Source organism: Pinus tabuliformis, chromosome 1_2, assembly GCF_031772625.1.
Source record: "Pinus tabuliformis cultivar Carrire ecotype Pingquan chromosome 1_2, CPIR1, whole genome shotgun sequence".
Lineage (NCBI taxonomy): Eukaryota > Viridiplantae > Streptophyta > Pinopsida > Pinales > Pinaceae > Pinus > Pinus tabuliformis.
In genome coordinates, this window is record NC_142298.1 from 743101236 (window position 1) to 743119462 (window position 18227).

The 18227-nt window shown below is 35.1% G+C and overlaps 1 protein-coding gene across 1 annotated transcript; it reads right to left on the reverse strand.

Annotated features, from left to right (window-relative positions):
• Positions 1-4288: 4288 nt before the first annotated feature.
• Positions 4289-5395, reverse strand: LOC149207908 (uncharacterized). The gene is made up of 2 exons (XM_089398179.1): positions 5154-5395; positions 4289-5102 (listed from the first exon to the last, which is right to left on the reverse strand). Exons 1-2 carry the CDS (start codon positions 5393-5395, stop codon positions 4289-4291), a joined length of 1056 nt encoding a protein of 351 aa, XP_089254305.1.
• Between the last annotated feature and the right edge of the window lie 12832 nt (positions 5396-18227).

Sequence of the window (18227 nt, forward strand, 5' to 3'; positions counted from 1 at the left end):
GGTTTGCTGTAAAAAAATATTGGATGCTTGCCAATTACTATTCATTAAACTTATTATGATGGCGGAATCACCAAATATGAGGGCTTTTTTAATCCCTTGGGCCTGTAGCTGAAGGATGCCTTGGTAGAGGCCCAGAGCTTCGGCTCTGTTGTTGGATAGGATTCCCAATCCCCATTCATAAGAGGAAATGGGGTCGCCTGTAGGATTGAAAATGATGCCCCCTGCTCCCACTGCTCCTGGGTTAGATTTAGATGCTCCATCAAAGAATAAAGAATGAGAATTCTTTGATTGAAGCCATCTGCTGAATTCATCCTTTGTTAAGCGAATTTTCCAACTGAGACTGTTTGCTTTGCCTCTGAAATTGCTAATTTTCACTGTTAAAGAATTATTGGTCTTATCAAGAAGATTCTGAATGAAGTTTCTTTCCTCTGTCCAAAGACTAGTGGAATCGATTTTTTTGGTTATCTTGGAGGCTATGGTTTCAGTGGCCAAACTTGTTTCTTTGAGGGTAAGATGCTTGATTGAAGTGATTTTATCTCAGAATATCATGCTATTATGTGCAATCCAAATCCGCCAGAGAAGGGCAAATGGGAGGGTGTTCCAAACTCTTTTGGCAAGATTGTGCTTCATGGATTGCTAAGGGTAGCTCCTCTTTCAGTTATTTAGAGCTTCGTTGATGGAATGCTGAGTATTCCAAATGGAAGGAGCTGAAGGAGTGATACTATTCCAGCATGAGACTGCAAAGGGACAGGAGATAAACAAATGCTGTATGGATTCCTCTACAACTTTACAGTTGGGACATCTAGAAGGTCCAACGATGCCTCTTTTTTTGAGGTTCTCTGCAGTGAGAATTTTCCCTTGTAGGAGAGTCCACATGAAAAATTTGACTTTTGGAATTGCTTCTGCTTTCTTTAAGATCTTCCAATGTGTCTATACTGTCATTGGGTATTCCTTGCTACTTAAGTAATCATAACCTGCCTTGATTGAATAATTGGTTCCTGTAGGATCCCATCTGAACTCATCCTTATCGGTTTTGATGGTGGGTGCAATACTGTGCAGGTGGTTGCAAAAAGAATCAAAGCTGCCTTTAAGTTGATGGGGGATGGGGGCAAATTTCCAGCGAATCCAAAAATTGGTTGCTGCATTCCATTGAGAGATTTGGCCTAAATTAAATATACCTTTGCTTTGTAAATAAAGGATTATAGGATTCATACCTGGGTGACTGTTTATGGGTGGGTTCCCCATGATTTTATCCGAACCGATGTTCCTAGTTGCACCTCCTTTTGGCACTTTGGAGACATTTTGTGCCATGAATGCAATGGATTTTTTGCAAAGCTTCCATATCTTTGTATAGTTTCTACTGGGGATCTCGGATGTGAGTAGATGTTGCCTTGACTGGTTGAGGTATTTTGCCTCCAGGAATTTTTTCCACCACGCTGTTTGATTGTCCAAAAGTCTCCAGATCATCTTTCCACCGAAAGCTAAATTCATGAGTGATGGGGATCTTATGCCAAGACCTCCTTTCTCTTGACTTTGGATGACCTGTTTCCATTTTACTAAGTTGAATTTTTTCTTTTCATTCTTGCCTCCCTGCCAGAGAAAGAACCTGAGAACGCTGTCCATTTTACGATGGAATGAAGCTGGAGCTTGAGCCAGGGAGAATTGATAGAGGGGAAGAGAGGAAAGGCCTGATTTTAGTAGCACCTATCGCCCAGCTGGATTGAGCCACAAAGTTCCCCATTTCTGAACTTTCCTTTTCATTTTGTCTAATGTTACATCCCAAACACCTGCCTTTGCATTCCCTACGCTTATCGGCATTCCCAAGTAACTGAAGCTGTCCCAATTTAACTTACAGGGGACACCAAAAATGTTGGCAATGTTGTGGATCGTTTGAGATGAAGCATTCCATCCATAAATGCAGCTTTTGAGATGATTAATTTGACCCCCTGAGTATCTCATGAATTTATCTAACAGGGATTTGAATCTTCGTGCTATAATGGTGGTCGCCCCCCCTAGCAATAGGGTATCATCAGCAAATTGAGAGTGGTTTATATTTTTAATGCCATCTTCAAACTTAATGCCAGTAATGAGGCCTGACTGTCTCTTATGATCAAGCGCACAGCTGAATGATTCTGCCATGAGGATGAAGAGATATGGGGATAAGGGGCAGCCTTGTCTTAATCCTCTTGAGGATTGAAAGGAAGGCCCAGGTCTGCCATTGATGAGGGGGGCGATCCATGGGCCAGAGATACAGGCTCTTATGATATTAAGAAGGAGAGGAGAGAAGCCCATTCTCTGAAGAACTGTAAATAAGAAGGAATGCCTTACCCTGTCAAAGGCGTTGGCCAAGTCTAATTTCAAAATAAATCCTTTTTCATTCCTTACATGGCTTGAATGTATGGCTTCTTGAACCAAAAGAATAGAGTCTGAAATTTGTCTATTAGCCATAAAGCCTCCTTGGTTTTCAGAGATTAGCATCGGAAGGAGAGGTTTGAGGCGAGAGGCTATGATTTTAGTGAAGATTTTGTATGAAGAATTGCATAATGATATAGGCTTGAAGCGAGAGAAGTTGGAAGGGCGGTTATCCTTAGGAATGAGGGCCAAATGAGTAGAGTTTGTATAACCTCCTATTTTGCCTTTTCTTTGTATCCACTTGAAGTATTTGATGAGATCCTTTTTTATCAGCTCCCAATATTCTCTATAAAAGCAAATTGGGAATCCATCAGGTCCAGGTGCCTTGTTGGGCTGAAGGCTCCAGATTGCTTCCACTATTTCTTTCTCTTTTATTTCTTCTATCAAATTTTTATTCAAATCAGCTGTGACTTTGGTTGGCAAATGCTGTAGTAGGTCATCATAGAGTTCTTCCTCCTCTGTTTCAGTTAAGAGTTCCTTAAAATGGTCTGTGGCAGCCCTTTTGATATCTGATTGTTCAGTATGTTGATTCCCTGCACTGTCTACGATGGCTGTTATGGTATTTTTGATTTGTCTTGCAGTGGCTTGTTTGTGAAAAAAGGAGGTGTTCTTGTCCCCGCTCTCCAGCCAGATTTGCCTTGACTTAATGCGCCATTTTTCTTCCTCCTCTCTTTTGATTCTGCTCAGCTGATTGTAAAGTTTTTCTTCTTGAGCTTTTTCATTCTGGCAATACTCCTTTTGTTCTATTGCGCATTGAAGGTCTGCGATTTTGGATTTCAGCTCACGTTTTTCCCCTTTAGGTTCATTGTATTGCGTTTTGGCCCAGTTCTTGAGCGCTTTTTGCACATTTCTTAACTTTTTCTCCCATATGAACCCCGGGGATCCTTCAATATGTTGACCCCAGGTGTGCTGAATGATGTTTCTGGCTGCTTGATAATTGCTCCATATATGGTTATATTTGAATGGAAGCGGACCGAGGGGGCAGTGTATTTCCATTGCTAGAGTGATTGGGTAATGATCTGAAGCAGTAAAGGGAAAAATGGAGGAATTGACAACTGAGAAAGTTGAGAGAAGGGAGATGTTGACCAGGAACCGGTCCAGCCTCTCCATTATATTACTACTGCCCAGTCTACGGTTGCTCCATGTATATTTTTGATTTTTTGGAATGATATCTATCAAGTCACCACTTTGCATTATATTTTCCATTTGATTTTTGAAAGGATCTGGCATAAAGCTTCCCCCACGCTTTTCATTGGCATGCAAGATTAAGTTGAAATCGCCTCCTAAGATGATGTTACTGTTATCTTCTTCCATTATGTTTTTACTGAGAGAGTCCCAACAAATTTCTTTATCCCTGTAGTGATTGGGAGCATAAACATTAAAAATGACAATCTGCTATTTGCTCATGTTATTTCTCAATATTGTTTTTATCCAGTGCTGTTCTATTAAATCAGCTTCGCTATTCCATTCATCCTGATTCCAAATGGTGGTGATTCCACCAGATGCCCCTCTAGCTTCGCAAATGCTTCCTTTATAACATTTATGCCTTTCAATAATCTTGTTGATTTCTGGTTCTCTTTGCTTTGTTTCCTGTATTAAGATGATAGATGGTTTCTCCTGCACTATAAGATCTTTTAGAGCGTTGGTTTTGGAGGGGTGCCCAAGTCCCCTGCTGTTCCATGAAAGGATTTTGATCATTTCAAACCTGTGATTTGAGGAGGTGCTCTGCCTCCCTTGTCTCTGCTTGCTATTTCTTGGTCTTTTGTGCCCTGAATGTAAGATTCTATTGGATTCTGCAGGCCTAGAGCTATATCTTTCTGTGCATTCTCATCCCTATGCTGTTTGGAGGTCTTTCTGCCCGGCTTCTTTTGACCATCTAAAGAGGATCCCTGGTCCTTGGAGTTGCTGCGAGTAATTCTAGGAGGGAGGGGGTCTGATAAAAGGGGGGGAGAATGGTCATAGAATGGGGGGAAGAGGGGTGTTCAGGAAGATTCAAGGGAATAGGATCATCTTCGGGGAGGGAGAGAACATGGAAAGGATTGGAGGATGGAGGAGATGGAAGGGATTTTTCCAATCCAGGGGATTGAGGTCGATGAGGAGGGGAAGGAGGAGGGGATGGGGGCAGGGCGGAGGGGTTATGAGAGGAAGGTCCAGATTCATTGGGCATTTTGAGACCAGGGGCTGATTTTTTCTTTTTTACCACTTCCCATTGTTGTTCTTGAGGATTGTTATCAACATTAATGAGCTTAGTGCAGCGATTAGCAAAATGACCATACTCGTGACATACCTTACACTTGAAGGGGATCTGTTCGTAATCAAGCTGTTGTATGTGCGACCATTCATCAACTTTGAGCTTGATGGCTTCTGGAAGACCTTTGCCCAGATCAACCTCGACACAGATACGGGCACATGCCTGCATGTTGTCTCTTGGCTCGCTCCGATCAATATATTTGCCGACTGCATTTCCAATGGCACGCACTGATTCATCTCCCCAGCAATGCAATGGGAGATGAGGGAGACGAACCCAAACAGGAACCGCATTAGGGATATCAAGCTCTGGATCGAAATCCGGCATCCATTTGTTTAAATACAGACCTCTGGAGTCCATGAAGTAAGGGCCATTGCGAAATATTAGGTCCTTGTCGTTCTTTGTCTCAAAGTGGAAGGTGAAGTATCCCTTCCCGCAGAATCTGATAGCAATTTTCCCTTGAATTTTGTCCGCCCAATTCCTTTCCACCCACCTCTGAACAGTTTTTGGTGAGGGCCAAAGGCCTGTAAATTTCCCTATCAGTCCCTTTTCTACCAAAGCAAGAGCAGCCATTCTGGGCAAGGTAGGAGGAAGGGAAACCTCCTGTAATCCCTTGATTTTTTTAATGAATTTAGAGATAGCTGGAAGAGCTTGTTGGGGTGATAAGGAGTTTATGAGAGCTAAAAAGGCTTGTTGCTGAGTTGCCTCCTCCGGTGGAGCCTCCGGAGGGGCCATCTGGGAGAGATCCGAGTGATTCAGGGGGGAGAACCAAGGCGCTATTGCAGAAGAGAAACCAGGCGGCCGCAGCATCAGCAGAGCGCGCGCGCGCACGCTAGGTCTCAAAAAAATCAATCCCCCTTAAAGTCACATGTATGATTGTTAATATTGATTAATTATATTAATAAGAAATTATGTTTGACCAAAGTTGAAGAATGTTGATTATCAAATGTAGTCAAACTTAGTCGAACATAGTGAACCACATTATTAAATGTGGTTGACCACATTTTCAATGTTGTATTGTGATGTTGGATGAATTTCAATGTAATGTAACATTGCAACAATAGTTGTGACATTGTGACAATGTTTGTCACATTGCGATGTTGGATATATTTTTGTACGATTCTATCACAATATTACTATTATTATTATTATTAGTAGTAGTAGTAGTCAACCTTATTAATATTAATATTTTTATTATTAAAAATTTTTGAAATCATGATTATGACCGACCAAGGATGACCATAGTTGACAAAAGTTGATAATGTTTGAATTTGGTCACCTATGGTTGACTATAATTGAATATGATTGATTTATGTTGACGAGGTTGACTATTGTCAAATATGGTAAACATAGGGTTGAACAAGATTGATCATGGTCAACTATTTAAGCATTGACTAGAAATGATGACTTTGTTAGGCTATGTTTGACTATTCATATTAATCAATAATAATAATAGGCGATTATGTTTGACCGAAGTTGAAGAGTGTTGAATGTTAGACATAGCTGAACACAGTTAAACACGGTCAACCACATTAGTAAACCAATTTGTTTTAAAACATATTAATATTAATATTATTAAATTTTTTAATTAACATTGATTATAGGTGAAGATGGCTATGTTTAAAAATTGTTTGACTATGGTTGAGCACGATCTACTATGGTTTTCCATGTTCACCATGTTTAAACATCACTGACTATATATTGAATATGAATGGCTATGGTTAACAATTGTATCGCTATGGTTGACCATGGTTTGACTATGGTTGATCATGATATAATAGGCTTGAACATGGTTTGACTATGATTGACCAACGTTTGACCACGGTTTGACTATGTTCAACCACAGTTCAATATGATTGACTATACCTGACCATGGTTTGAATACAATTTAACTGTGTTTGACCATATTTTTAATATGATTTTTTTTATTGTCCATAATTTGAGTATGATTACCATTTCAATGGTGGTTGTTGATGCTTAACTATCGTTTGACTATGGTTAACCCTAGTCATCTAGTATAGACTTCCATGGTTAACGCTTGACAATAGGTTTTGAAACCAAAAAATAGTGTCAAATGAGATATAATAGAGACCATTAAAAATTATATTGGAAACCATTTAAAACTATATTGGAAATATATTATTATCAAGATGTTTTTAATACTAATGTGAATGTTATTATTATTGTTATTATTAAATGTTACTAATAATTTTATTTATATAAAATCAATTGTTATATAAAATATTATTATTACATTAATAATATATGTATGTTAGAATTAATGTAATAAAGTATTGATGCAACATTATTATTATTACTAATAATATTAATATTAATATAAATCTTATCAATATTTTTCTAAAGAAAATTTATAAATACTATTATTAAGATCAATGAGATTTAATGCTAAAAATTTATTAGTAATAGAAAACATAATATTATTATAAAATTAAAATAATGTTATTAAATCTAATATTAGAACATAATATTTTAACCTAAAACCACCACCTCCTCCTCCTCTTCTTCTTCTTCTTATTATTATAAAACTGAAAACCTAATATTAAAACCTAAAAAATTACATTATAATTATTAAACCTAAACCTAATATTATAAACCTTAATTTAATATTATTAAATATAATTATTAAACCTAATACTCAAACCTAATATTTAAACCTAAAACATATTAAAATTTTTATTATTATTATTATTATTATTATTATAAACTTAATATTAAAACCTAAAAATTTATATTATAAACTAATATAAAATTATATTATAATGTAATTTTTTTTTATTATAATATATTAAACCTAAAAAAATTAAACCTAATTTTTTTATATTATAAACCTAAACTTAAAATATTAAACCTTAAAACATTGTAATAATTAAACTTAAACACATTATATTCTATTATAAACCTAAAAACCATAAAAATGTTTAACCCAAAAATATTATATTATATTATATTATATTACACACGCACACACACACATATATATACTCAAACATTATAAACCTAAAACATTTATATATTATATATAAACCTAAAAATTACAAATGTTACAGTAAAAACATTATATTATAAATTGAATAACAAATCGAAAATTTATTATTATAAAGAAATGGACATGTGGTCGTGTTGTGGCCACAACTACCACCCTATTAAAACATGCTCTGATAGAAAATTTTTAAATGGGGCCCCCAGAAGTTTGATTTTTTCATTTGCCGGAATGATCTGCTTTATCACAAGGATGTTAACTCTTTGTCGAGTCAAATTTTCCATGCCTGATGGCTAAGACATTGAATAAACCACCACTGCAATGGTTCATTCCTGACACGGCCTAGCCCTTTATTCACTCCCTTCATCAGGACCTTTTAATATTCACAAACATGCATGATACGTTTATGCCTGCACAAAAAATCACCCACAAATTTTTGAATGGGTCCCCCAGAAGTTTGATTTTTCATTTGTTGGAATGATCTGTTTTATCACAAGGATGTTAACTCTTTGTCGAGTCAGATTTTCCATGCCTGATGGCTAAGGCATTGAATAAACCTATGCTGTAATGGTTCATTCTTGACATGGCCTAGCCCTTTATTCACTCCCTTCATCAGGACCTTTTAATCTTCACAAACATGCATGATACGTTTATGCCCGCACAAACAATCACCCCCACCCTTATCATAATCGTCTGTGTGCTTAACTCATGAAATCTTCCGTCACGTCCTTTTTCTATCATAATTCCTCGTAACCAAAATACTCCATAAAATAGGAGCAAATCCTTTTGGGCCCATTGCAAATAACACAAGGCATTCATGGCTTCCGGACCCCATGGGTTTTATTAACTCAAATGTATACATTTCGGGTCTGGAGCCCATCGCAATTCGCTATCGACCAAGCCCCAAAGCTATGTGTATAAAGAGCGCGTATGTCTTCTAGACCCGCCGATTATTATGGATTGGAGCGTATAACATTTCAAGTCCGGCCTTAGGGCCGGACGTGGTTTCTCCATATATTCCTTTGTTCTCGAAAAAACATTGAAACCCTGGTTTTCAAAGGCAAGTCTATATTCCAGACCCGACGACACTATTAACCACACTTCATATATATGTCGGGTCCGAAGTCCCGTCACATATCGCATATCGGCGGAGCCTGGGCCTTATACACAATACGCACAACGATATGGCGGACCTGCCGAGCCTATCAAATATGGTATATATATTTTCGGGTCCAAAGTCCCATCGCATATCGCGATCGGTGGAGTCCTAGGCTTGTGCATATTGCGATATGCGATATGCCAGACTCGATGATATTTATACGCCCCGATATATAAAATTTGAGGTCCAGCCTGAGTGATTGGGGCGGGATTTTCTTTGTTTTTTGTGTTTTCCAAATTTTCCGAAATAACAAAGGGATCGGGTTTTCGATGTAAAAGACAGGCCTATGGAGTCCCGATGGTGTAATTGTGCATCAGGGAAGTAGAAGTCATGGGTACTGCAACCCGTGGAGGGGCCAATACCCAATTGCGATTAAGTGAAGCCCTCAAAAACCATGCCAAGCCTATGGATTGAGTGGGAAATTGTGTGTTGCCTGTGTTTTATGCTTAAATCCTTTTTCACACTTGTTCTTGTAGTTTTATAAAATTAATGAAGGCAACATTTATGTTTTGATTGAACATTTATGTTTTATTGTTCACAATCATGAAACTAATGATAACTATCTCTGCAGGCGAGAAATAAAGGCGTTGTATATCTAGATGACAACTCTGCACCTCCGGTGTCGATACTACAAAGACGAAGCTTGCAGAAAGGGGAATGAATCACCATAACGCATTAATGAAGGCTTGCACTATGTCGAAAGGGAAGCACAGCACCGATCCATCAATATGTCACTCCCTCCAGGAATACCTCAAAGCATGCCAGGTGTGGGAGGACAGGCACAACTTCTTCAGTTTCCTCCAAGAAATGACAGGGAATAATAGCTGCTCCACACATTTGCAATGAAATGATACATTTCCATTCTCTTTTTCATCAACACCCATTCATTCCCCTCGGGAAGTAGAATGCTCCACCAAAGGCAACCTTGGCTTGTCAGCAGTTTCACCAACTGTCCTCATCTAGATATGCTGATCTGTGTAATGTATAGAGGGGAGATCAAAGGTCATGGAGGATGAAGGGTCATTGAGGGCTACATAAGTATTACCTCCGAAGAGGAGAAAGGGATTTTCATTTTTGAGAAGAACAGTTTCGGTTTATTGTGAATAAGGAGGATTGTTTTGGGGGTTGAAGGAGCCTTTAGTTCGAGACTTATTTGATTGTTCTTTTATATGTTTTGGATCAGAGTGTTGTTGCTGGCATGAATGTAAATGTGATTTGTATTTATGCATATTGATGACTTACAGTTCACTATTGGTCTTGTTAAATTGAATGTGATTCAGTTTCATGGTTAACTTGTGAATGGCTTCTGATTTGAAACTAAGTTAAACATCAGTTACAGTTTTAATTCCATAAAAGAATGTGAATTTCTATATGAGTGATTGGATTGCAATTTAGCTTTAATACAGTCTTGTCCAACTGTGAATTCAGTGATTGATTCATTTGGACTTGAATCTATGCATGATGTTTAATCTTCTTTATCACGCTCTTTCTGAACATATATATGATGTTTAAACCTTTGTATTATGCTTCTGTAGGATTGATTAGGATAGCTAAGACTAGATTAGAGTAGTTAGAAGTAGTATAGATAGGATTCGATACATAGAGGTTAGCTGTTTTATTTTGTTGATTTAATTGAAGTCTTCCTCCTAGAAGCAATCTTTCGACATGTTCAAACAGTTTACGAGGTTCCTTAAAACCTGTCAGAGCTAGCCATTCCAAACAAAAGCAGGTATAATTGGGGCTTGCGATCGGGTTAGTTCCCCTTGTTGTAATAGCGAACATTAGCCATGTCAACAGGTCGAAGAATACTTTTCATAATCCAATGCACCTTTCGAGAGTGAAGCCACTTTTCAAAATAGTTTATACACATTTTACAAAACTATATTTCAATGAAGTGAATCTAATTTCCATTAATCTTCATACTTGGTCAATCATTACTGGTACAATAAATTTTTAATCTTAATTTGGTAAAAAAATAAATTAAACATGGTTTAAACACTTGATTTAGATATGCAAGGAAGTTACCTCCATCAATTCCATCCATCAATGTAATAGCGACGATGGGAATATGTTAGCATCTCTCATTTTGAGTTATCTGATAGGAATCTGTAATTAAGAGAATGATTAAAGTGCCCAATTCCAATGGGGGGACACCTATCGACATAATTGAGAATGTGTTTTTTAAAATAATTTAAGATATCATTGGTAGGGATTGCTAATTTTCATATATATATATATATATATATATATATATATATATATATCTATATATATATATATATATATATATGGGAGATTGTTTACACTTTTGGCCCAAATGTGTTGATGAAATTAAAATTTTACTCTTTTATGGAATTGAGGCTCTCAAAATTCATATAAGCGTTGTGAATTTTGATTCAAAGTGCAAAGAAAATTTATGGAGAATTATGTTTTTGACCTAATGATATCTTTTATTTTATTTTTTTGTCATATAATATGTCGATTTTCCATTAAATGAAATGCTTGTCCTTGCAAATTTTTGCACATCTTAATAGGTATGTGTGTGTTCACATGCAATAACTTAGTCTAAAATGTATAACTTTTCATATATATATATATATATATATATATATATATATATATATATGAACACGATATACACAGAGAGAACTAAGTTACACATATTAAAACTTTATTTTTATGCAAAATTATATTTTATTATTATTTTTCGCAGTTGGAAAATTAATATTTAGATTGCATTTTTCAGACACAAATGTTCATTTATGATTTTTTTCTACTATTTAAATAAATGAACAAGAAACCAAGAATACCCTTTTGAAGATGACTCGTAAATGAACATAATAGTATTTTTTGAAATTTTTTCGTTTTGTATATTTTATGTTATTGATTTTTCATTCAACCCCTTTGAAACTATCCAAAAAAATTTCAAGCATAACATTTAAAAGAAATTAGATGAAAAATATCATATGAATTCGAAAATGTCAAACTCATATGCCATTGGATAGAGGATTCCTTCACAAATCCAATATGATCAACTCTGCCACCTAAGGACAAATACTGCCTTAAGTACGTCGTGATAAAAAATGGTGTTGTAGAGAAATCTGTAGAAGGGGAGCTAAAACTCTATTTTTTAGGCCCTCAATAGCTCAATTGAGCACTTGCGGTAAAATTTGAAATAGCTCGATCAAGGGTTTAAGAAACCCTCGATCGAGGCATTCTGATCATAACTCCCCACGAACCAAACAACTAACTATATTGATGGCATTGATTAGGAGTATACAAACCTAGGAGTTTAATTGAACTATTGCTCAATCGACATCTTGCTGCCAAAAAAGAAGAAGAAAACACAACTGAATGTTCATTCATAGAAATATAAGAGATAATGTTCATTCATGGAAAAATAACTGAATGTGGAAATTATACCAAATTTGACAACAAACATGGGAAATTGGAGAATTCGATCTTGAAAAGGAGAGAAAGTTCTAAGCATAAAGGAAGTGCGAGAAAAATCTAGAGAAAGGATGAGGAAAAGACGACAGAGATTGAGAGAATAAGAAGATTATCCAGTTCAACAAATTCTTGCAAATATAGGTAATTATTTTTCTTTCTTCTCATATTACTTGCTCCATATTTTATGCATTAGGAAATATGATTCAAGACAAGAAAAAAATGGAGAATGGTATTGTAGAACTAAGATAAAAGAAGTGAAAGTAATACCATGCAGATAAAAATTGAGATGCAACAACAACTAAAGAAAAATCACTTGGTGTGATTAATGGTTCATCGCAAATTGGAAACCACTTGAATTCATACAAATTGTGAATCACCTTCAAATGGTAATGGTTGAGAGTAACCCAAAAAAACTAAGGATGTGAAATAACCAAAGAAAATTGGTCACATTTCCATATATTATTTACTTGAATTACAATTCATGGAAATATTTACAAGAGGAATTAGCGAAAAGTGTTGTCACATGGGTCATCCGACATCTATAAACATTAGTTTGATTGAAGCTCGATATCCTTATAGGAGTTAAAAGAGAGAAAATGTGTCAATATCTAGAAGGAGCAAGAGTCTCCCTCCTTACAATGTGCATGTTGAAAAGGCATTTTTTGTTAAACATATAACACAGTTAAATATTTGTGCCATCCATCATCATAACATAACAGTTCCTTGAATCGTAAATTATGATCCCTACCTTTGAAAACCTCACAAGTTTCTTCTTTCAATCCACATGAAGGTTATGAGAATTTGTTCAATTGTGCTCAAAGACATACAAAGTGTAGTGTAGATTTGTGCTTTCACAAAAAGGAGTCTATTATTGCATATCACTACAATGATCCATGAAAGGTTCAGGATTAATCAATATTAAATTCATATATTATAAATGAAAAAGAAATAAATTAACATGCACATATTGATGATATGCAAAACGTTTACAATGTTAATCTTCTTAGACTGTGGCAATCTTGTTGAGACAAATTAATTAGCTATCATTTAATTGTCAACCCGGGGGTTTCGTAAAACTTACGAAGTGTGCGTGCACTCTATATGCTAGAAATTAACTTTCAATTTAAATCAATCTAACTACGAAACCAAATAACGACAAACCAAATTCACCTATTCTAATTCAACATTCAATTCAAAAGAAATTATAATACAATTATAGTACAATGCTCGGAATTGAAATCTTAATTTATCACACTTGAAAGAATGAAAGTACATGAAATGAAATCTACTCTAAGGGATCATGTGTGCATTATCAAATCAGGATCCTATGAAATGAATAATCAAAACCACATGACATGAAATGAAAGACAAAAACAATCATTCTTAACCTCTAGATATGAAAGAAAATAAAAACAATCGCTCTTAACCTCTACATATGAAAGAAAATAAAAACAATCTCTCTTAACCTCTAGATATGAAAGAAAATAAAAACAATCACTCTTAACCTCTCACACAAGAAAAGATATGAAAGAAAATAAAAACAATCACTCTTAACCTCTCACACAGGAAAAGATATGAAATAAATAAATCTTAATCTATGAAAACAATAAATCTTAATCTATGAAAAACAATAAATCTCACACATTGTAGGTGGCCAATCCAAAAGCATGAGAGATGGAAAGTTGAGACACTCCAAATTCAAGCATAACCAAATCAAAGTGAACATCACTCATGAGAATGCTGCCAAATCCAAATTCTATATTCAAAACATGAGCATTTCCCAAACTTTACACATGCCTTTGAAAGGAGGAGGCTCTCCTATTTATACAAAAACATAAGAAGCTACCTCCTTAATGGAGTTCCATTATTCTCTCCCTAGATCCCTAGAAAATATCATAGAGTTACAACTTAAATAGGTAATGATGAGACACATATAGAGTTACAACTCAAATAGGTAATGATGAAACACATATCCTCTTTGACCTTTATCCAAATATTCTTCCATATCTTGAAGGGAATTCGAATTTGAGCATTGGAGGCCATATAAGAGTGCCTTGGAAGCTTCCAAATGACCTACACATGTCATGAAACTCAAGCCACTTTTAAGTATTAGCAAGTATATTTCATTTTTCTAAGTTTTAACCATTTAATTCATTTATAATACTAGAAACCATTAGCTTTTGGAAAACACAAAGGTAACCCCATGTAATCATGAAAATGGAGGCTAATGAAAGATAATATAAGTATGGAGTTGCGACATGTGAGTGAAATGGTGGCGATAAAGGTGAAAATGGATGATATTTTGAAGACATTTTGGAGACTCTACATACTCCGCAACTGACGTTATTGCATGTCCTCATGCCATCTAATGCATTGCTTAATCATGATTTTCTTTTGAATGAGCTTGGCTTATATCAATTGTCCTTAAACTTTGCATTTGACAATTTAATTTCTTTTTGCAAATTATTCCTTATCATACATTGAATTGCAACATGTTTGGTTGGTTCTTGTGTGACAAGCAAATCTTAATTGGTATTGGTTCTTGTGTTTCAATACCTTGATTCTTTTTGTTGCAGTAAGATTCATTGAACATATTTAAGAATGCATCTTTAAATCAGCCATATAATATGCTCATCATTTAGGCATTTATTTGAAAATCACATAACTTTTGAACCATAATGCAATCATAATTGATTAGGACAAGTATGTTGAGATGAAATGATGTGAAATGGGATGAAGTGATATGGATGTGATAATAAATGGATGTCCCTTCCCCCCCCAAACTAAAGGTGTTTATGCTTTTTTTTTAAATGAGAAAGGAAACATGGTGAAGTATTTTCCAAAAAAGTATAATTTCAGTATTCAAGGAATTCTAAACATAAGTGTGTTAAAAGAGAATTGATCAATTTCTCTAGGTACATACGAAAATTTTTCATAATTGACAGGTTCATGGTGTGCCTTTGATTCAAATTATCATGGTTAGTCCAATTTCACAATTACGATAATAATTCCATTTTCTAAAAAACAGTTTCCTCAATTTATGTTTGAATCATAGCGTTTCATAAAGATAAAGAAATATTATTTGTGAATGCTTAATGATTCTTGCAAAACAATCCTCAATCAAAAATTCATCAACCGATCGTGTAGATAAAGTGCATGTATAGTTCTTCTTCTTTAATGTATCATGCTTGAAAACATAACATTAGACAAAACCAATGACAAATTTTAAGCATGATTTCTGCAATGTAAAAATTCAACCTTAACAAAATTCCTTTTGTGATTAAGTTTAGTTAAGGTGAGCTATTGTGCTTTTATTCAATTGTTTTTGTCTCGTGTTTTATGATTATTTATTTATTTATTTGTATTTCTTGCTTCGATGGGTGTGCAAGTGAATCATCTCAAAAGTTCCTTTTTTTTGCTTTGCTCCAATCATGAATTGAATTTCACAATTTTTTTTTGTACAACATGTTTTCATGGCAATTTTCTTGAAAAACAATAAATTAATGAAATAGTTACAAAAAAGGAAAAAAAAACATATATAGACACTATACATATAAGACATATGTATAAACTAAAATACATATACAAATAAATTTAACAAAAATCATTAAAAAACTATAACATAAATGTACAAATGTTATAAAAAAACACTTTATTAAAAAAAACGTAGCAAAACATAACATATGACATTCTAAAAAAACAACGTAACAAAAAAATAAACTGTAACAAAAAAAACAACTTAATAAAAAAAAAGAAATTTGCCATGTATAATTATTTCCAAAATAGTTTGCAAATTAAGTGAATGTAAATGGCAAAATGGTTTGCTCTCAAAAATGATGTATCTAAGAGGACACACATTATATCAAGAGGAAAAGCTGAACTGTATGCCTCTTTTTGTTCGATCATGATCAAGTTGCCGTAGAATATGACAATAATTGATCTCAATGTGAGCCAACTTCGTTGGAATGACTATACCAGCTCCTAGAGAACTGCAGAAGGAAGATCCAAATTCCTGAAATGGCACCATAAACTTGGCCACAAAAAAAAAAATTAGAAATAGCTGGGACAATAATCCAAAAATGAACAAAAAATGAATCCAAACTATAAAGTTGATAGAGCAATCTCTTTGATTTCCCAACATCACAGACTTTCGTGGCCATATGATCTTCATGAGATGTGGTATTCACTTTACATCTGTCCACATGAAACGACGGAAGAGATTCTATCATATCAACTACAATGGCATTACTTACCATCACAAGAATAACTGCATTGTGATCCCCACAAACATGACAATCAGTAATCTATTCAAAATGTCATCTATTTATATCAATTGCCATTCCTCTTTAGTGTGATGGCAATGACATTGGCAGATGTATCCCTGAGGATTGATTTTAGATAGAGAGAGATGTCCTAATATAAATTTTTAAGCTCCTGCCCACCAAGATTGAAGGGGTCGTGAAGCGACTCACATTTTCCAAGCTTTGCAACACCATTTTTAGTGAGTCTGCAACAAACAAAATGAAATATGATGTAGAGATATTGTCCCCGCAGAAGTGAGAAATGAGATCTGCCTCCCCACGACCAAAAATAGCACACAAAATGCAAGGAAATTGTTATTTCATGCCGCTGAGTTTGAATACACTCAGATCCCACTATGTAGCTCACGTCCTCCTTTGTCGCTCCTTTTTACATGGTTTTCTTCTGTGGCAGCGAATCCATGGATTTTGGTGACAAAAAATCAAAATCATGATTTATCAAACTACCATAGCATTCAAAATCAGATTTGATCCTTTCTGCATGGCCACAACTGCTGTCTGTGCATTTAATTGAAAATCCATTTTTCTCATGCAATCTGGCAAATAAGGCTCTAGAGAACCTTGAAAATCTCTCAAATGGTTACGAATTTGAGAAAATTGCTCCTAGGTAATATAATTGACCCCGTTCAAAAGAAAACCCACGTTTTAGTTTTTTTAATTTCATTTTCATTTGGTCAAAAACAACATTTTAAAAATGATGTTTTAGAGCTCTTACACATTCTGGAAAATGCTCAGGTAAAAAAAATTACTTGTTGGATCTTTCATGTCCACCACCAAGCATGGATAAGGATAAGCGAAGTCTGCACGAGTAAGTCTAACTTCAATCAAGAATAGTCCATCCAAGACCTCTATCTCAAATAAAGAACTGCCTTTTCTCTGAACCACCTACAATTACTTCATTGGAAGCGAAGCCTAAGCTGTGTCTCGACAATTGATGGCAGACGTATAAATGGATATTTGAGTGCCAACGACCGTGGAATTGAATCTCAATATCCCTTTCAACATATTGAAAGGTAGGTGTTTCAAGCTATAGACGAGGCAAATCAATTTATAAATCTTTGTGAAATTGATCACACCCACAATGCATCTGTATATTGGAGAAGCCAAGGATTAGATTTCCCTTTAAATATGGATATCAACACAGTAACTCCTTGCCTCAGTATACCATCAGATTATGTCAATATATTACTATGTATAATCTTTCAAATGTCTCCTTTGGCTAATATTCATGATCTGAGTGCAGGAAGATATGGTAGTTTAGGCCAAGTAAGACAAAAAAAAGTTTTCCTACCAAGTGATCTTATAGCAAAGTAAAAGCGTGGAATAGGGAAACCTTGTGGATGGGTCTAGCATTGAAGTGGCATTTTCTCTCAGTACATATTGGCGATATATTACCAAGATTATCAGATCGTGATGGCTCTCCCGTGGGTGATATGGATCAAATTAGGCTCAGTTGCAGAAACATGCCTTTTCTGCAGCTTTGCAAGAACGAATCAGAATGGGAATCATTTGAATCGTTAATGTGCCAGATATGCTACAAATTAGATCAAATTCAAAGAAAGAATTATTTTTTATTTTTGATTTTTTTATTATGATGGTTTTTTGAATTGGAATTCCAAGCTAACGCAAAATTTTTAT

Coding starts and splice junctions, on each gene's coding strand:
- LOC149207908 (XM_089398179.1), bottom strand. CDS start 5,395: ATGGCCCCTCCGGAGGCTCCACCGGAGGAGGCAACTCAGCAACAAGCC. Junction 5,103..5,153: donor TCACCAAAAACTGTTCAGAG/GTGGGTGGAAAG, acceptor AATTGCTATCAG/ATTCTGCGGGAAGGGATACT.